Source organism: Dipteris shenzhenensis, chromosome 27 (assembly GCF_047967505.1).
Source record: "Dipteris shenzhenensis isolate YYH24624 ecotype China chromosome 27, Dip_SZ_1.0, whole genome shotgun sequence".
Classification (NCBI taxonomy): domain Eukaryota; kingdom Viridiplantae; phylum Streptophyta; class Polypodiopsida; order Gleicheniales; family Dipteridaceae; genus Dipteris; species Dipteris shenzhenensis.
Window position 1 is genome coordinate 27,765,806 of NC_141622.1, and position 21,674 is coordinate 27,787,479.

Sequence of the window (21,674 nt, forward strand, 5' to 3'; positions counted from 1 at the left end):
AATATTTTGGAGTTTTAATATTTTATTCGAAGTTGTAGTAGTCATATGATTCTCTCTATGTATAGTGAAGCGCACACTTAGTGCTATGGACCATGACACAGGTGGTGATGTAGTTTAAGGATCCCACTTGAGGAGGTGCCTATGATGTAGGAGTCCCTATGATATAGGAGTTATCTCCTTTGATGTAGGAGAGGTGGCCCCTGATACTCCTAGCACTTTATGTGGATGATATGGTATTGGCTAGTAAGGACACTTATGAGCTGGATGCATTGAACTATGACTTCAAATTCCAGTACTTCGTCCCTTAACTCATTTAATAATATATAATGAATTACCAATAGCTATTGATGTGCATAAAATCATGCAAATTAAAATGCTATTGGCTATAGGAATTCCATTTCACACTGTAGAAATGGGATTCTTGCAACCAAACATCATTTTGAAAATTTAAAAATTTTCTCCAGAGCGTCTATAAGCGAGTCCCGCTGTTTTTTAAATTTTATGTAAAGAATTTATAAGCTTCTCTATTAGCGCATCTATAAGTGCATCCCATTGTTTTATAGACATGGGTTTGTGGACATGCTAATAGATGCGCCCATCACTAAAAAAAAAAAATCTAACGCGTCTGCAAATGCGCCTATGGTCCCTTTTCCTTTTTGTCATGCGTTTATAACATGCCATAGCTACATGTTTATGAGTGACCCCTTGAGAGAGAGTGCATGAAGTTTAGAGTATGGACCAGCTCTTGAGTTATCACAAAGATGTGGCAAGCATATCAAGCCTAAATGTCTTCTTTAATAGCCATGTTAGATTATCATTTGAGATGGAGATTTAAATATCGTCATGAGGCTAGTGTATCTCTAAAAACAAAACTCATACATCAATAATTTAATATGAAATTGAATTAATGTGTGCATGTTTGTGTGAACCCCTGAGAGATAGTGCATGGACTACCTGTTGAGCTGTCAAAAAGATGTGACAGGCACATCAAAGCCCAAATGCGAGCACATGGGTGACGTTTATAGGGTCTCCAAATGGTGTTTTAATAGTGAATGTATACTATGACTATGTCACATGCGTATCCTCAGAGTGAGATAGCCGTTGCAAAATTACTATGCTCTGTGTGTATTCTATATTTGATAGAGGGTTTGTATATTAACTCATACTCCACTTATTAGCTCAACATCATGAATTGGAGAATTGTTGGAATGATGAAATGGGTTGGAACTTGGAATGAATGACAACTATAATGTGCAAGCGGTGGGTAGTTGGGCCCTTTCCTATTGGTGTCCAAAGAGAGAATTTCTAATCTCACTTCAACTAATGTAATAAGTTAAAGGTCGGTGAGTGGCCAAACTAAACAAATAGTTAAAGGTTGGCCAAACTAATTAAATAGCAAGTTACAATTTTTGTGTGACGTAAAAAGAGTACCGTTCCCTTTCGAGGCCATAAACTAATGCAGCTCTCCAAGATCTTGTTTGTAGTACTAGGATTTTTTTATGACAGAGACTCCAAAGCTAAGGAAAACGTGCGCGTATATCTTATCTTCATCCTCGAGCGTCGTATATCTTTATATTTTCCTCCATATCACTGCATTCCCAAAGACAGACACCTGCGCCTTCCCCCATGGCAAAGCTTCCCCGTTCCCTTGCCTCCAGTACCCCTCACGCTGTAGTGGTTCCATACCCTCTCCAGGGCCATATCACTCCTTTGATGCAGCTCTCCAGGCTCTTGTCTGCCAGAGGATTCCTAATTACCTTCGTTACCAGCCAGTACAACGTCAAACGCATGCTCCAAGCCCACCAGGAAACCAAAATCGCGGACTCTGGCTTGAATATCCGCCTTGTGGGGATCTCAGACGGGCTTGCCAGCAGCCATGGCCGCAGTCCGCTCCGTAGCGACTTTCCGATTGCTCTGGAGTACATGGCCAGTGGATTCGATGAGCTTGTTCAGAAACTCCGGCAGGAACAGCCATCGGTAACCTGCGTCATATCGGATTCGTTTCTTATTTGGGCGCAACAGGTGGCGACAAAGTGGGGCATTCCCAGAGTTTCGTTCTTCCCGAATTCGTTGGTCGCTTTCGCCTGCAGTATATATGTGCCCGAGATCTTGTCGACTGGCTGCAATCCATTCAGGGGAGAAGGTAAATTATACTTTGAAAACAAGAACCATTTGCCAAATGGAAGATAATGATATGTATGCTGATGTATGCTGATTGGAATTGCTTACCTTTGCAGTTCAAGATGCGGCTTCTCAGGATGTCGTCACCTGTATCGAGGGTGTACCGCCGTTGTATCCTGCTGACCTCCCTTTCCAAACGCTAGGAGGCGAGGATAGTGCGCGCTGGCTCTTCACCCAAATCAAAGAGCAATTCGCATGCTTGGCGCAGGCGCGTTGTATTATCATAAACTCCTTCCATGACTTAGAGAGCCAAGCCTACACGCATCTGCGGAAAATAATGCCGAACCTCTACACTCTAGGCCCTCTGCTCCCTTCTTCTTGTTTCGAGGAAGGCAATGCCCTTCACACGGGAGTGGGCGCTAGCTTGTGCGATGAAGAAGATTGCATGCAATGGTTAGACACGCAGCAAGCCTCTTCGGTGTTGTATATTTCCTTGGGGAGTTTTGCCGTGATGTCTACAGAGGCGATTCATGAAATGGCGTTTGGGCTCGTAGCGAGCAAACAACCGTTTCTGTGGGTTCTTCGAGTGGATTCGGATGGAGAATTCCCAACGACAATAAAGAAAGCTCTGCCAGATGAGCTGGACATAGAAGGGCAAGGGAGGATAATACGCTGGGCACCGCAACTGCGAGTATTATCGCACAAAGCTGTGGGAGGGTTCTTGACGCACTGTGGGTGGAATTCGACAGTGGAAAGTATAAGCATGGGGGTGCCGATGATCGGGTGGCCAAAAATGCTGGATCAGAAAACAAATTGCTGGTACATGGTGAACGAGTGGAAGGTAGGGGTGAAGCTGGAGAAGGGGGAGAGGAAGGAGGTGGAGAGGGCGGTGAGGAGGGTGATGCAGGAGGCGGAAGGGGAAGAGATGAGGGGTCGAGTGTCGGCTCTGAAGCGTGCTGCACGCTGCGCGTTTGCAGAGGAGGCACCCATCAACATGCAAATGCTTATGGAAGACCTAAAGGAAACGAGCTCCCTCCTCAGCAACGGACACTCTTGATGTGAGCTACTCCTTGTTTGTAGTGTATTTTTCCTAGAAGAGATTAGCGGTCCTGTACAATATATGGTTTAATATTTACCACGTGCATTCAAAAGGAGGGGTATTTTAATCCAACTTTTTGAAGAAATTTAATAGAATTACAATAACATGAGGGGTTTTTTAATTCAATTTTTGAAAAAAATCACTTAGTTCATAAGTAAAGAGAGGTGTTTTTACTGTGGGATAAATTTTAGTTGAGGGGTTTTTTTAATACCCTTTGAATGCACGTGATATGTAGGGCTTCTTATTAGTAGTACACCCCCCGAGAAGGATTTACAATAGTAAAGCTATGTTTGAAATGACTACAAATTCTTCTTCATCTTTTGGTCAAGTTTTAAAAACCTCATGAGCCCTCCAATTAAGATCCCATTAAGTGTTCCTATAGGTTGCGTCATGTAGTTAGAGCTAAGGTGCTTGGCCTTGGAGATGTTGAAATCTTCTATATTTAGCCATACGTTTCCTTTAGGTCTTTCAAAATCCCAAAGTTTTTGTTGATATGGATATAACTAAAATGTTGGTACTTGAGGTAACAATATATGATGTGTAGGCTGTGAAGGTATTCAATACCTTTGGTAATCTGTACCATGAGGTCTATTACTATAGTTAGGGATAATGGTGGATTGGACCCCTTTATAGTTTTGTTGATGGGGTTTCAAATATTTTGGGGCATCATCTCCATCACAGACTCACCTAGTTGTACAAGGTTTGGGTGTTGTGGATGACTGTCTCTAAGCCCAAATTCTCCTTTCTTACTCCAAAGGATTCCTTTCTTTTTTTTAGATATATATCCCAACCACTCAAACTCATAAACGATAGCGTACTATTGAGGTTGTAGAAGGGCAATTAGAGAAGGAGCTGCTCAGTGAGCTCCCCCCTCTGCCCGTGGCGGCCCGACTGGAACCCCCAGCTGGGGATCACCAGTTGGCCCCCAGGCCCCAGTAAGAATAAGGGGCTCCCACACAATCACCTTTCTACCATCAACGGTCTCATTGATAGACCTCATCTTCCATCCACTTCACACATGGCTTCTCCTCATATGGAAGCCTTACAACTTGAGCACCTTGGACCACTGGTGGTTACCAAGAGGGTGGGGCATTGAGCATATCTAACACTCCCGCCCCTCGTTGCTACTCAGCCCCAGCTCCGCCCCTCCTTCTCCTTGCAATCTCGCCTGCCCCTCCACACCCCCTTGGGTTCCCCTCACCCCCTCCTCCCCCTCCTACCCCCCTGTTGTGATCATTCTCACCATCTACCCCCTTACCTCCACCCCCCCACCTTCCGCCCCCGTTGCCCCCCTCTCCACCTCTGTAGTAGCAGGTTCCTCAGCCTCCCCCCTCCCTGTCTTCTACACCCCTACCAGTAGAAAAGGGTAAGACGATGTGCCCTTCTACTCCCTCACTGCAACATCATGCCCTTTCATGGAGGGAGCCAGAGGGATGGGGCTCCTCCTCTAGGTCAGCAACCCCCTAGCTCCATCTTGGATTCCCCTTACTGTGGGACTTTTAGAGGTTGGGACCCTGGAATTACCTGGAGATCCCGAACTCCTATCCTTTGGCGTTGGAGGTAATGCTTATGATCCTGTAGCCACGGAAGGGGGGTTTGACCAGTGCAGTGGGCTCTTAGACACACCCCATTTGGAGTTTCCAGTTTGCCTCCATAGGGTTGGAGAGCTGGGCCCTAGAGGTGTTTGATGCTATTATGGGAGACTAGATTTCCCACATGATGGACGAGTGGATGGGAGTACGGGGACTAGATCTTTGGTACGCCCATGGTGCAGAGGTGAATTCTAGCTGACCTTCATGCGAGAGGAGGTGATGTGTGGTTTGGTGGTAGGAGTTATCAGATTGCCACTCTAGAAGTGTGCGGAGTGGTTCGGGGTGGAAGTCTCCTTCATGATGAAGTGGGCATGGAAGATCGACATTGAGTTGGTATCCACCCTAGTACGTCGTCGCATAGACATGGACTATTTGCCCTCAGAACACCTGGCAAAGTCACATAAGGAAATCTTTTTGGAATAGGCACCCACTCATAGGAGAGCCTTGTTCTCTGCGCCCCCATCCTCATGAGCTTGACCATAGTGAGTTGGAACATGCATGGGATCCATGACTGTGCTCGTAAGTCAGCTGGCACAGTACCTGATACTCTAGTAGGAGTTGCAAAGGGTAGTGGTAGGGCGGATAGTGGACATCCTTTTGATCCAAGAGCATATGTTCTCAACAGTAGCAAACATCAGACAACATCACCACCTCCTCCTAGGGAGAGGTTCTGAGGAGTGGTCCCCTGCATTAGGATGGAGGAGAGGGGTTTGCATCTCGGTTTCACAGACTTTGGCTGAGACCAGAGGTGTATGATCATGGCGAGCTGATCCCAAGACGGGTAGTTTGGATGGGAGTTAAAACAAGAGAGTCCAGGATTGGGATCCTAAACGTCTATACCCCAGCGTGTAGGCAGCATCGCTTGGCCTTTTGGAGGAGGCTAACAGAGAGTCTTCTAGATGTAGACTCTTGGATTTTTGGACCGGACCTCAAAAACTTAGAGTTTAGGGAAGACAAGTAGGGCAACGCCTCCTGCTTTGAGATGCCGCCAATAGAGTGTAGCACCTAGGAGCAGTTCATTTTCATGATCAGTGGCAGGGACCCGTGGCGAGAGCCAAATTTCAGCAAGATACATGGCAACCTCTTATTCTCCTTTGGATAGAGGAGACATGATTGCTTGAGAGACTAGACCGTTTCTACGTTGGGTATTGGGCACTATACAGAGGCGGCTCTACCAAGATTTTGGCAGGTACCATGATGTAAGACTACTCTCCTGTAGTACTTCACTTAGAGCAGCCCCATCGAGGTCTCCCCCAAAAGGGGATCTGCATTCTAGAGGATCTCCTATAGGAGGAGGAGACACAACAGGTCATGGCAGGGATTTGGGAGCAGTTAGAGATGACACTGGGCGAGGGCTCGGCTTCGTGGGTGGCCGATGCGATCTAGAGGAGAAGTGAGGAGTAAGAGGATTTTGCCAAAGGATGCTTTAGGATCATGAGCGTGGTTTGAGAAGGGAACCCACCTCGATAGAGCAGGTCAGGGAGCAGAAATCAGGTTCTTAGTGGCTTAGAGACAAAGCTCAGAGCACTCGCATTGAGATTCAAGACATGGAGATTCGGCAGCCTGAGTTCTCCTATCACTCTTCTCGAGCCCGCCGGTGGTTACAGCAAGAGGACGGGATGACGAAGCAGTTCTTCCAGACCTTTGGGCTCGATTGGCAAGCACACAACTGCATCTTTGGGATCCGCAGCAGGGCATCATGCACTCTAACCTACAGAAGATTTTAGACCTGACCATAGGTTTTTATAGCTAGCTCTTTCAAACGGAGATGATGACTCCAACTGGTATTGTGGCCCGAGAGGTAGTTTGGGATCACGTTCTGGTAGTAGTCTCACAGGATTTATGCAGCAGGCTAGAGGAGCCTTTCACGGATGAGGAGAAATGGGAAGCCCTCAAGGCTCTCCAGAAGTGTCCTCGTGAGGATGGTTTGACTCTGGACTTCTTTCAAAACTTCTAGGAGATATCTCCACCCCTTTTGGATGACTAGCATGCCAGGAGATTTTCAACACAGGCTCCCTCCCTTTGATCCCAAAAGGGGGAGATAGGTCAAATATCTGGCAGTGGAGACCGATCACTCTAGTTGATGCTGCTTACAATATCCTCTCTGGACAAGGTCTTGAGCGTGCGGTTATAGCCCCATCTTACTAACATCATCCACGACACACAAATGGGGTTTTTCTAGGAGCGTAGCATATTGGACATCTTCAGTTTTTGGGAGGCAATGGATTGGTCCAGGGAGGAGTCACAGCCACTGGCCATCCTTCTCTTGGATTTTGAGAAGGCCTATAATAGGGTGGAGTGGTCCTTCCTGGAGGGCACTATGCAAAGATTGGGTTTCTTAGATGGATGGGTCCGAGGAGTTTTTACGCTTTGTGCGTGGAGCTCTAGCCAGATGCTTATTGGAGGACACGCGGGCGAGACCTTTCCTCTTTTGTGCTCAGTCCACCAGGGCTGCCCACTTGCTCCCTTCTTCTTCTTATTCGTGGTGGAGGCTTTGGGCTCCTACTTGAGATCACAGGTGGCGGGTCTCATAGGGATGAGGCTTCTAATCCGACAGGAGGAGGAGCTACTTGACTCGCAGTTTGCAAATGACACAGCCTTGTATGTTGAGGGCACCACAGTGAGTTTGGAGAGAGTCAGGGGAGCCATGGCTATCTACTACAAGGTTCCAGGGGCGTGGATCAACTGGAAAAAGTCTATAGGTTTCTTCACAGGCCATGAGAAGACACAGGAGATCCAGGAGTGGGGGAGTGAGTTTGGCTTCAGATGGATACTGTGGGGCCAAACAGGGAGATACCTTGGTTGCCAGGTTGGTATTGATATTATAGTAGAGTAGCATATCGGCCCGGTCCTACTAGAGCATGGTTCAGCGCAAGCTTCTCTACTGATCTGCTCTCCCTAGTAGGGCGTGCCTTAGTGGCAAACAAGCTCCTTCTTGCCATGGCCTGGTATATCGCCTTCTACTAGTGCTTTCACAGAGGATGCATTGGGAAGCGCCGAAGGTTGGTTTGGCACTTCCTTTGGGTAGGATCGGATGGCACACGGAATACTAGAGCTCGGGTCACTTGGTAGACGGTGATCCTGCCACAGGCACTAGGAGGTTTGGGTATCATAGATCTGGAGATGCAGAGCAGAGCCCTTCTAGGCAAGTTGGTTTTGTCTGCGGCCTCACTCCAGGTGCAGAGCCTTAGAAGCTCCTCTTAGAGAGAGGGTTTCTGAGGAACAGCCCACGCACCGAAGCACAGTGGCAGCCTTCACACAGGTGGATCTTCTTAGAGGCTCCCCTTATAGGGAAGGGTACCCCCTTCATGCAGAGCCTTCACCGGGTTTGGCAGAGACTAGCAAGGGGTCTCATTTGTGCTCCACCTAGATGCAGAGAGGAGTTTGAGCGCCAGCCCCTTATGTGGCACCGTGAGATCTTAGATCAGGAGGGGCGTATGGTTGGACAACGGACTCAAATTGGTTGGGCACAGTGGGACATTGGCCTGACTAGGTCTTTTGGCAGATGGAGCAGATTACCTAGGGAGTCAGAGGCGATGCTTGAGGCCGTAGTGCATTTGCGAGGGGCAGGGCAGTGGATGAGAGAGATCAACCTAGCCATCCCTAAACTTGTCCTAGTGGGAGGGACTTCACACTTGGAGGAGCAACATCTAGTTGGGGCCGTTATCTCAGACTAGTGTCCCTTTGAGGATGATGATGCAGCGAGGCAGCACGCACCTCGACTTCTACTATGTAGGACCTGGAGGCTTACTTCATCCGCTCATTGAGAGGGACCCTGAGATGGATGCGAGTCTTGATGGGATTCACTAGCAGATGATCAGAGTGGTGGGACGTTTGGGGAAGGAGTGGCACATTGACCCTCCCATTATCTCAGAGCAAGGTGCCCCCAGATGGCGCTTCTGGCTGTGGGAGGGTAGACCCTTGAGCGAGGTCTAGTGGGATCCGGGAGAGTGGTTCTGGCCCTCCAGGAAAGGTCTTGTTGAGCACATGGATGAGATGCCATTCTTTTCTTACACCACACGGAATTGCAAGAGGCTTCAGATGGACTCTTCAAGGTGGACCCCTTCAAGGGAACGGCATTGGGTGACCTAGAGAGTGCCCCAAGATGTCCATTCTAGGTTTTGGACATGATTATGGTCTAGTTTGCGGCTGTGTTCCAGATCGATGAAATCTCCCCATCCTATCGGATATAGGGTCAGAGCATATAAAGGATAGCATTCCATGAGGCAGTCCCTCCTGATAGCCTAGCTCCCATTTCTTCTCCAGACTGCGTTAGGGAGACTGCGTTAGGGAGGTGGTAGCCAGTATCACTGCGTGGAACATTTGGGTGGCTCATTGCAGTCTCGTGATGGGTGAGCATCAGGTTCCACCTACCATGGTCGCTATCTGGCAGGATATCATCTATACTCTATGCTCCACTTGGGAGCATGGGAGTCCAAGCTCTAGAGTGACTATTGAGCGGCGTGCTCGATTTTGCAAGGCTTGGCATGTAGGAGTCTTTTACATCTTCACTCCGCGAGGGATACACTAGTTGTATAGCCCCCCCACATGGCTGTTAGCCCTAGTATTAGAGATTCCCTAGGCAATGAGTTGGGTTTCTTTGGAACAGGCCGGTTTTTCTTTCAACCTTTTCTTGGTTTGTTTCCATACTCAGCACCTTCAGGGCTACTGTTTTGTATGAAGTCTTTCAATCATTAATAGAAAATTCCTTTCTTTGAATTAAAAAAAAAATAAACGATAGCGTATGCACCTTCACCAAGAGGGGTCATCCAAAATGGGTTTGGATCTCATAATCACAGTGTCGCCTCCATGATCTATGTTTTGACAACTTGTGAAAGAGGAACTCTACAAGGTGAGAACTAACCATCACTCCTCCTTTGCTACTTGTGCTTTGTCCTAAAGTATCCAAAACCATGTTTACATCTTGTGCTTTGTTTTTGAGTTTTTCAATCTTGTGGAGACCTTATGTCCAAGGGGGTGTCTACCTACTTTGAAAGCATAGTCAAAGCCTGTCTTCAAAGTTCTTCTCACAACTAGTTTATCTTATTGAACTATCCTTGTTGTGGGGGAATTTGCAGAGCGTCTCTTATTTTGTGTACTACAATAACTTGGACTTTTATGCCAATGGAGTGCCCACAAGGTGTTTCCAAATAGTCACAAATTCATTGGGAATGGAGTTGGTCTATAGAAATTGCTACGCAATATCAAAAGTAGAAGAAAATGGTAATGTGCCTTAGTGATAGCAAGACAAATATGTTGGGCCTATTAGATGAAGATTTGGGATTTGTCATGGGGGTGGATTAGTTTTGTGGCTGCACTGTGTAGGAGATGCTAAGACTGGTAGAGGCAGCACACCATGTGGGAAAAACTATAGGCTAGGTCCATGTGAGCTACCACATGGTCCACTATTAGAGGTGGGCATAAAAAACCTCCAAGCACCATGTAGGACATGAGGTTCATGTTGTACGATGACATTTGTAGGCCTTCTTGGAGCTTCCACAAGGCGTGTGTATTAGTTTTGTGGTTACTATGAACGACTGTGTATGAGATGCGAAGGTAGAGGTAGCACATCAAGGGGTCATTGCAAAAGTAGCACATCAAGGGGTCATTGCAAAAGTACATGCTCCTAGAAAGACCTAGATAGGTTTAGGGAAAGGGAAGGTGGGCTAATATACAACCAACAAAATGTTCTTATAGGAGGCATATTATACGCTACCAAAAGGAGCCAACAAGTGGTCGATAGATCCACAGACCGGGTCCATTGGTTTGTGGTAGATTGGTTAGCCATTGGTCTATTTTTAGAATGGCTCTAGATTGCTCAATGGGATTACAGACTAGTTGAGCTAGTTTGGGGTTTCCCATCCCTCTATAAAAGCCCCATTTTGGGGGGCAAAAGAGAGTTCTGTCTCTACGCATTCTACCCTACTTTAGCATGTAGAGCATCAACATATTGTCTAGTAGAGGAGTGGATAAGTGCACAATAGTTCTCACAAACAGTTTAGACAGGAAGCATCCCTTAAATCCTCAGGGGGTGCACTACTTAGAAACCCTATGTATCATGTGCATTCAAGGGGTATTAAAAAAACCCCTCAACTAAAATTTCCCCCTGATAAAAACACCCCTCTTTACTTATGAACTAAGTGATTTTTTTCTAAAGTTGAATTAAAAAACCACTCTTGTTATTGTAAACCTGTTAAAAATTTCCAAAAAGTTAAATTAAAATACCCCTCCTTTTGAATGCATGTGGTATACTAAAATTTTATGAGGTGAACCCCTTGAGCTTAGACCTTGGTGTTGGCTTATAGCTAGTAGGAGAGAACATGTCGGCAAGAGGGTATTTTCCAAGGAACTTGCACCACAAAAGATCATTGAAGCTCGTGAAGGAGATTGCAACCAAAGCAGGGCAAGTAGAAAAGTTTGTGCTCCATAGAGCAGCCAAGGTAGAATACCGCTGCATGTTTTGGGATGTTTGGTGAAGCCTTCCTTAAGCATGTTTATCTCAAATCCATGCATATATTGTTGAGGCATTTTTGAATTGTTCTACTGTTGTCCATCTCCTAAGTTTTGTGCTTGTGAGTCCTATCTTGTGGGAACATAAAGTTGAAGTTTTGAATTACACCATTCCCTTCTCCTCTCTAAGATTCTTATGTTCCACACACTTTAGCCATTTACTATTTCCTCTAAGTGGAGAAACTATCCAAGGGTCTAGCTGTTCCAACAAGATCTTGTTGTTACCTCGTTTTCTAATCATGCCATCTCATCTTGTATAGAATGCGATGTGTATGAAATGGCTATACACAAGCTTGCTAATATTGAATCAATAGTCCTTCAAGATATCGAGTGACTAAAATCTCAATCTGTTTGTTCATTAGACTAAATGGACTTTGTTGAGACTTTGTTGCATAGAAGCAATATGAGAGGACGTTGCAATCTATTAATATCGTGTCATTTCTTACACACAAGCTAGACATCCTCTGATTTAAAAGCATTTATGTAGCAAAAATCCATTGTTTACAAGAAATGCATGTTGCTCCAACACAGAGGACATGCCTCCCTAACTTCCAATGTAGTTCTAGGACCAGAAGGTCTTCCAATTGCAACATATTAATTATAAAAACAAACTCCAATGCGTGAGAGAGAAGTATAGCTTCCAAGATGGCATTGTATGCTTTCTTTTCATGTTGCACTCTTGGAAAATCCCCCCCATAGTTACACTTAATGTCTACAAGTCACATAATACCAAGGTGTATACACCCTCCATCAAATGATCACCACTTTGAACATAAGGACTCAAACATACATATTAGGAGATTTCATATTGCACCCTTGGAAAATTCCACCCATAGTAATAATTAATGTCTACCAGTCGCCAAAGACCAAAGTGTATACACCCTCCACCAAATGCTCAACACTTCAAAGTTCAAACATAAGGACCTCAACATACATATTACAAGATTATAGCATTCACTACAACAATTCAATGAGATCCAACACCCAACTCCAAAACTCCATGTCAACACAATATAGTACACCTTATTCACAAGCTCACAATAATCCATGGATCAACTTTGGACCAACATGCCAACCAATAACGAAACATGCACAATAAATTTCATCTATTGGGCTAATAATTTCCTTCGCTACAATACACTCAACAACATTTCCCTCGATTGAACATTGTGAAGATCTTATTGTTGCCTTGATTAATACGTTTATTATCATGTGGTGGCATCTTGTACAAGAAGCTACGTGTAGAAAATGACTGTAAACCAGCTAGAATTTAAGCCATTTGTGAATTAGTTATGAACCCTAATGATGTGGCTTATTGAATTGTGAGCAAGAAACCAAAGGAGAGGAAGGAAAAAAGTATGAGCAAAGTTTGTGCTCACCACACAACATCTAGGGAAATAGACTATTGCATGCTTTTGGATCTTTGGTGAAGTCTTTGGAAAGAGATTTTGGCTCAAATTTGTAGAACATATTCTTGAGGCATTTTGGAATTGTTCTCCTATCGTCTATCTCCTAAGTTTGGTGCTTGTGAGTTCTACCTTGTGGGCACATAAAGTTGAAGTTTTGAACTAAACCATTCCCTTCTCCTCTCTAAGATTCTTTCTTTCCACACAACTTAGCCACTTATCATTTCGTCTAGGTGGAGAAAGTAGTCAACAGTCTAGTTTCTCTAGGTGGAGAAACTAGTGAAGGGTCTAGTTTTTCCAACAAGGTCTTGTTACTAACTTGACTAGTAAGTATTTTGAACATGTCGTATCATCTTGTATAGGATGCAATGTGTATGAAAATGACTATACACAAGTTTGTGATATTGACTTGATAGTCCTTTGAACAAGAAATTGAGCAACTAAAGCCACAATTTCTTTGTTCACTAGATTAGATCCATGTCTTTGCATAGAAGCAATATGACTAGTGGACATTGCAATACCTTAATAGTATGTTATTTCTTGCACACAAGCTAGAAATCCTCTCGAGTAAAAGAATTTGTGTAGCAACAATCCTCTGTTTACAAGAAATGCATGTTGATCCAACACACAACACATGCATATTTGACACAAGGTCTTGGAATTGCGATATATTAGAAAAATGAACTTCAATGTGCATGAGAGAGTAGTACAACTCCCAAGATGGTGTTGAATGCTTGCTTTCTATATCATACTCTTGGAAAATCTCCTCCGTAGCTATAGTTAATGTCTACCAGCCACCCAAGATCAAGGCATACATGCTCTCTCACACCCTCCACCAAATGCTCACCACTTTGAACAGGAGGACTCCCACATACATATTAGGAGATTTTAACCTTGACTACAATAGTTCAATTAAACACCCAACTCCAACAATTCATGTCAAAACACAGTATCATACAATGCATTCACGAGCTCACAAAAATCTATGGATCAACTTTGGAGCAACATGCCAATCATACATCGACAACTAGATCTCCAAACACACCCATCTCCCAATTTTGCTACCTCTTGTCTACCCTTGAACCTACCCTTCCTTCTGATCACTATTACACTACCCTAAATTAGCTTCATATATGTGAACAATGGATGAAGCCACTAGCATGACAAGTTATAAAATCAATACCATTATTTCCCTTAATTCAATCCAATATCCATCTCCTTTAGGAAGGCCTTATGAATATCATTCACCTTATTTCTCTTAGCCTTTTGGCACTGTGAGGAGTCAAATTTGGGCTTGCCAAGGGTTGTTGCAATTGACACCTCTCTCTCATATGTGTAGATTCAAGTAACACACCTAATGTAGATATATTTGGATATCATATGTTTGGAGTCTCTCATATTGCTTCCCAAGTGACTCCAAAACTAGTAATGTATCTCTCGTAGAAGGAGTTTTTAAAATTCTTATAGCAAAAAATTATATTTACACTATGGGATTTATAAAATCTATAAAATTTTATAAGGAAATGCTAGAGATAGGTTACAAAGGGCTTAACAAAAGAAGCCTTGAATGCACGTGATATAAGCACATAAGAGCCTATATTTTGTACACTTGGGACATACAAATCCAGATTTAAAAAGCAACCTTTAAACTCTGGTCTCCTCCAAAGGATTTTCTAAGCCGCAATACTAAAGAGGTAAAAAACCTTCTAAATACTAATCTCTTTCAAACAATTGCCAAAGCCCCAATACTAGCAAAATAAAAGAGCTTACAACCCTAAGCCATAAGAGATGCCCTTTCTTAGAGTTGGCCAACCCCCACTGCACAAGTGGCATGAGAGCTCACAACCCCAAGAAAAAGGACACGCTTGACTTTGACAATATGCCATTATTTAGGCAATGTCATCACTAAATATTTTAAACATATAAAAAATGTAAATTTACCATTGGTATATGGCGTAATACTGGCAATGTAATCCTCCATTAATAAAAATAATTATACTGATGGTATATTATAGTTAGCACCTATAAATCCATGAGTACCACTGAGCAAGTCATCTGGTTGACGTTTACTAGGTCAACATGAATAGGAGTTTTTAAAACATGATTACCACCCATGATCACATCCTCACATGATCACATGCAAAACCTGATTCAATCTTAAAGTTAGACACCTCATAAATATACACATACAAGTTGTCACTTTATAAATCCCCTCATGTATGTAACTTGCATGTGAGTCCTTCTATTAAAAAAATACTGCTCCATGGACTAATGTGCTATGTTACACGTCTATGAGTGACCCACCCAAGAGACATGAAGTTTATAGTATGACTAGCTCTTGTGTTTTCAAGAAGATGTGACAAGGCCATCAAAGTTGGTGTCTTCTTTAATGAAACAAAACTCATCTATCAACGAAAATCTGTCATTGGCCTTCAAAAGTAAGTAAATAGGGGTAAATACATGTATTTACATGCAAAAATTTGCAACCTGGTTCAATTGTTGGCCTTCATTTGCAACCTCAATTTTTCCAATGGCCTTCCCTAGAATGCCTAAAGGGCTTTGAAGGTGGTCGAAGGCTTCAAATTTCAGGGCTGGTCGGTTCTGCTTGAGGAGTGGAGAAACTAATTAAATTAGGAAGTTTGTGGCACAAAGTCAAAAAGTTCTCCAAGCTCTGATTTAGCCAAGCATTGTTTATGCCAAGGAAAACGTGCATCGTCGTCTATCTTTATATTGCCAGCTTTCTTCCCCTATATCGCTGCATTCCCAAAAGACTGCGTTGCCCAACGTCGTCTATCTTCATATTGCCAGCTTTCTTTGCCTATATCATTTCGTTCCCAAGCACAACTGCGCCTTCCCCATGGCAAAACTTCCCCCTTCCCATGCGTCGAGTACCCCTCACGCTGTAGTGGTTCCTTTCCCCCTCCAGGGCCATATCAATCCTTTGATGCAGCTCTCCAAGCTCTTGTCTGCCAAAGGATTCCTTATCACCTTCGTTACCAGCGAGTACAACGTCAAACGCATGCTCCAAGCCCACCAGGAAATCAAAATCGCGGACTCTGGCTTGAATATCCGCCTCGTGGGGATCTCGGACGGTCTTCCCAGCAGTCATGACCGTAGTCCGCTCCGTAGCGACTTTCCAATTGCTGTGGAGTGTATGGCGAGTGGATTCGATGAGCTTGTTCAGAAACTGCGACGGGAAGAGCCATCCATAACCTGCGTCATAGCGGACTCGTTTCTTATTTGGGCGCAACAGGTGGCGACAAAGTGGAGCGTTCCTAGAGTTTCGTTCTTTCCGAATTCGCTGGTCGCTTTCGCCTGTAGTTTATATGTGCCCGAGATTATGTCAACTGGCTGCAATCCTTTCACAGGAGAAGGTGAATACCTTTCTCAAGGGTTCTTCATGATTTGCCAAGTTGAAAATTGTGATGTATATATCCTGATTGGAATAGCTTATGTTTGCAGTTCAGGATACCGATTCTCAGGATCTCGTCACCTGTGTAGAGGGTGTACCGCCCTTGTATCCTGCCGACTTGCCTTTCAGAACGGTTGCAGGCGAGGATAGTGCGCGGTGGCTCTTCGCCCAAATCAAAGAGCAATTCGCATGCTTGGAGCAGGCCCGTTGTATTATCATAAACTCCTTCCATGATTTAGAGAGCCAAGCTTACGAGCATCTGCGGAAAAGAATGCCCAACCTGTACACTCTAGGCCCTCTGCTGCCTTCTTCTTGTTTCCAGGAAGGAAACGCCCTGGACATTGGAGTCGGCGCGAGCTTGTGCGATGAAGACGATTGCATGCAATGGTTAGATACGCAGCAAGCCTCTTCGGTGTTGTATATATCCTTGGGGAGTATTGCCCCGATGTCTACAGTGGAGATCCAGGAAATGGCATTTGGGCTCCTAGCCAGCAAACAGCCGTTTCTGTGGGTTCTTCGAGCAGATTCGGATGGAGAATCTGGAACAAAAATAAAGGAAGCTCTGCCCGACGGGGTGAACATAGAAGGGCAAGGGATGATAATACGCTGGGCACCGCAACTGCGAGTATTATCGCACAAAGCGGTGGGAGGCTTCTTGACACACTGCGGGTGGAATTCGACAGTGGAAAGTATAAGCATGGGGGTGCCGATGATCGGGTGGCCAAAGATGATGGATCAAGTAACAAATTGCTGGTTCATAGTGAACGAGTGGAAGGTAGGGGTGAAGTTGGAGAAGGGAGAGAGGAAGGAGGTGGAGAGGCTGGTGAGGAGGGTGATGCAGGAGGCAGAAGGGGAGGAGATGAGGGGTAGAGTGTCTGCTCTGAAGCGTACTACACGACGCGCTTTTACGGAGGAGGCACCGATCAATATGCAAATGCTCATTAAAGACCTTCTTGAAGAGGAAACTAGCCCAAACCTCCGCGATGGTCGACACAAAGATATCACTTTCAAATAGCTTTCGTATTTTGAGCGTATTTTAGTATTCCTATAGTACTTAGGCTCATGTACAATGAAACTTCAAGTTTTCAAATTTACCTCAACATTAGATTTTGCAAGCTTTAAATTTTTTTTCACTACTCTAGTAGTAGTTACAAGTCCACAGCACGCACTGTTCATGAAAAACCAGCAATCTATGTACAATGAAAGTTCAAGTTTTGAAATCTACCTCTCATATTAATATTTGAAGTTCTAAAAATCCATTAACATAACTATATCAATTATTGTAAAGTCAAATCTACAGCACAATTCAATTTCCATTGGTACCCATTATGTTATGCATCACAACAAGACAAAGGAACTATAGACGAGCAAAATAGCAGGCGCATCTATAGGTGTAGCTAGAATAGTGAAAATATGGGCACATTTATAAGTGGGTCTATTAGCACGTCTAATAGCTTGTCTGCACTGTGAATTAGATGCGGATTTAGATGCCTTTATAAACACAGAACAGAGAATACAGAAAGTGATATTTTGGTGCAAGCTGATAAATGTGCATCACTGCTTTCCAAACATTGCCCATGATTACCAAAGCACGTACTTTTAATAAAAATATCAATGCTTTTTGGCAAACCCACATATACAAAAATTAAGTGAGGTGAGAAGAATGAGACAATATGTAAAAAATGATGGGCTACGGTTTGATCTCATCCTCAATGAGATCAACCCTTGTCAAACCATCTACTTCAAAATCGAAACCAATGTTGAGATCTACAAATACATTCAGCCCACTACTACTTGTGCTACTCATGTATTCATCGAAATCAGCATCACTAATGATAGGCTCGTCCTCATGGGTAATGGCCTCAATATCTATATCTCCTATCTCATGATCATCCTCCTCTCTCGTATACGGTCATCATCACCTCCATGGCCCTCCATACGCTACTATACATCACTTTGGAACCTGGCGTAATAGGTATGACATGCCACCACCTATTACTATCCACCATTGGTTAATAGACAACCTAATTCAAACACAAATACAATCATGTTATTTTTCTTGCATCGAAGGTATCAAATATTTAAAAGTGAGTATTTTTATATGTGTGTACAGTACCTGTTCACATTGTTGCGGTAGTACTAGTGTGTCCTTGCTTTGCCAAAACTATATGGAGTCAATAATTACAAAGCCACTTGCATGGCGTTTGATTATTGCATTAGGGCCTCTTTCCACCACGTCCTTAAACCACTTGAAATCCAAAACATACACAAAGAAGTGTTGAAAGTCAAGCTTAATAATATCTTGGATTATGCCACAATAATCATCCATGGCTCCATTGGCTTCCTCAAAGCTAGCAATGATGCCGTAATCTTGTGTGTTTCTCTTATCATGAATCCGTTGTGTCTGAAAATGCTCGCCGTCACACCATATAGCATTGAACATAGTATACTACACCAAGAAAAAGTCAATTAAATAAGCAATCTAAATTGTTGAAAGCTCCTGACTTATGCATAACATTCTATATATCGACCTTGCTTATGCATCCTCTAGCATACTCCCATTATTCTATTGTGATATGCATCCCCTCGTCTCTCTCTGCTCTCTCCATATCGTCAAGTAGCCAATCCACATGAATATCCTTTGGAAGTGCTCTTAGATGCTGAGGGTATAGCACATGAGATTCGTGATGTGTATGAAAGAGGACTCTCTTTCCTTGTCTTCTTGCCTTTGCATCCTCGTATCTTGTCACCCATCTTTTCATCACATCACTATTAAGCATGCAATAGAGGTTGATATTATTAAGCAACTATGTGTCTATTACTTTGCTCCGTTCTTGCCCTTGAGGCACAATAGAGGTCATCCTTAGGTCTTCATCATCTCTTCATAGTTGTGGGAGAGAGCTATCCACATCAACAAGAAGCTCGAAAATATATACAAGTGACTCTTGTACCAACCAACCCTTGGCTATGCTACCTTTGGGCCTTGCATTTTGCCTCACGAAACCCTTCAAGGCCTTCATGAAGTGCTCAAGGAATAACAACCATCGTGCATGTACATTGTCGCATATAGCAATCTCATCCATCAAATGCACTATGAGATGTAGTTGGCTTGTGAGAATAGAACGTGGAAAGGGCTCCTCCACTAAACAAACCACCTCCACTGACATAACTCGAGCATTCTCAAGCATGGTAGGATCTATTTCCTTTGAGCTCACATACCTAGAAAGAAAAAAGTGCACCATATTAGCAATATGAAAACCTTGCATGGAGCAGTGATACGCTTCAAATTTTGTATCATGTAAAGTACCTCACAAGCTCGCCCATCTTGTAAATGTTGAGATATCGAGCTCCACTCGTGATATGCCAAGGTGACCATTGTGCATTTATGTCACCGACTTGTTAGATGCAGATGCGGTTGGTACATTGCCCATGAATAATTGCTGGATGACAGCTATCCTTATGTACTCTAGTTCGTGGCTCAGTTAGTATGCCACCTTAGTTAGTTGAGTTTGGTTTGAGACCCACATATAGGGTTCTCTTATTTCTTTGTACTAGAGATTTTTTGGCTTTCACAACTAAGAAGAGGAAAACTCTTTTGAGCCTCTACCTTTGTATGTATTCCCCCATTGTGTATGTGAGAAAGCCGCAAGTGAGACTCCTTTCCTCTCTCCCACTATCTTCACATGGTATCAGAGCGTGGTTCGTGGTAAGGAGCTCAAGAAAGCAAACCAAATTTGTGGTGTCTTGGTAAGTCCTTAGTGACTTTATTTTTCTGATTCGAGGACATTTCGGGGCCCGTTTTTGAGGTGGAAGTTCTTTGCAAGCACTGAGAAAAAGGCCCTGTTTTTGCTGTGCGACCACTGCTCTTCAGGTCGGTGAAAAGTTGCTGTAAAAATTGCATTGTATTCCTATGCACAGAGATACTGGGAGTTACAGAATCATCCTTATTGCCTGTTCATGCAAAATCGTCACTAGGAAGTGACTGTGTGGTCAAATACCACTTTCGTTAGTTTTGCAGATTTGCCCTTGTGAGGCAGAAGCTGTGTTTTTTGTAGTGACATAATATTTTGCAGTGTTCTATAATGACGTTTGATTCTCTTTCACAGATTGTCACTGAAAAGCTCGATAAGAACAACTTCCAAGCATGGAAGTTTAGAATGACGAATTTCCCTATGGGAAAAGGCTATTGGGAGTTCATTACAGGAAATGAAGAACCAGTTCTTCCTAATGTTCCCAATCAATAGGAAATGCAGGAATTTAAAGGATGGCATGAGAGAGCCAGAAAAGTTATGTACTGGTTCTCTATCAGTATTTCAGATTCTATGATTGTGCATATTCAAGATGCAAGTATGCCAAAGGAGGCATGTGATACTTTGGCAAAAATGTAGAACACAAATATGCAAGCCAGGAAAATGCAGCTCAAGCAGGAGTTGCACAATGTGTAGAGAGAAAATATGAGCATCAATGACTACCATATGAAGGTGAAGAAAATTGTAGATGCACTTGCTTCCATTGGGTCACCAGTGGAAGATGATGATTTGGTTTCTGTGACCTTGAATGGTCTAGGAAAGGATTATGCACAGTTCCAGACATCCATTGCCGTCCGTGAAAAATTTCCTGATTTTGAGGAGTTGTTTGCTCTTCTAATTTCTGAAGAGCAGAGAAATGGTGGTGCATCTTCTTCAGGAGGAACTTCAAAAGAAATTGTCTTCTACTCAAATGCTGGAAGAGGTAGAGGCAGAGGTAGAGGAGGCCGATCTGGAGGCCGTGGTAGAAATCAAAATATGCAGCAAACTCAAGAAAACTAGTCCTATGGAGGAGGATGTGGTAACTCTAGAGGCAAGGGGAGCCAAAGAGGTCGTGGTGGATGGCAGAGAGGCCAAAATGCAAATAGCAATGTTGAATGCTACTACTGTGGTAAAATGGGTCATATGGCTAAAGACTGCTACAAAAAGCAGAATGACATTATGAATGGAAAATTGTAGCAAGGCAATTATGCAGCTTCTAGTAGACAAGGTGATGACAAAAATGAGCATCTATTTATGGTGCAGCACATGATCAATTCTGTGACAAGTTTAGAAGAAAGAAATGATGTGTGGTATGTTGACTCAAGTGCATCAAACCACATGATAGGTCATGCAGAATGGATGCAGGATGCAAGAAAAATGGATAGACTAGGATTTGTGGAGACTGGTGATGATACTGCACATCCTATTGTGCAGATTGGTAAAATTCCTTTGTCTATGCAGGATGGGAAAAAGAAATACCTGTTTGATGTATTTCATGTCCCAAATATCACCAAGAACCTGGTTTCTATTGGTCAAATGGTTGAGCAGGGCTTGCAGGTCATATTTAATCCTCATGGATGCTTTGTTGAGGATATGCAAAATAATCATCGCTCGATAGCAAAAGGAAAGAAGAAGGGCAAGATGCTTACATTGGATGTGGACATGCTTGAATTGACTGCACCAATGTAAGCCCATTCAAAGTATCATGGCCATCGGGTCCAAACACTTCACTTTTCTTTTCCATAA

At 43.6% G+C, this 21,674-nt stretch overlaps 2 protein-coding genes across 2 annotated transcripts; both read left to right on the top strand.

Annotated features, from left to right (window-relative positions):
* Nucleotides 1-1,626: 1,626 nt before the first annotated feature.
* On the top strand, nucleotides 1,627-3,178 carry LOC147884113 (UDP-glycosyltransferase 85A2-like). Its single transcript, XM_087398148.1, has 2 exons — nucleotides 1,627-2,143; nucleotides 2,238-3,178. Exons 1-2 carry the CDS (start codon nucleotides 1,627-1,629, stop codon nucleotides 3,176-3,178), a joined length of 1,458 nt encoding a protein of 485 aa, XP_087254274.1.
* A 12,407-nt stretch (nucleotides 3,179-15,585) lies between these two features.
* Nucleotides 15,586-17,155, top strand: LOC147884114 (UDP-glycosyltransferase 85A2-like). The gene is made up of 2 exons (XM_087398149.1): nucleotides 15,586-16,102; nucleotides 16,191-17,155. Exons 1-2 carry the CDS (start codon nucleotides 15,586-15,588, stop codon nucleotides 17,153-17,155), a joined length of 1,482 nt encoding a protein of 493 aa, XP_087254275.1.
* The last annotated feature ends 4,519 nt before the right edge of the window (nucleotides 17,156-21,674 follow it).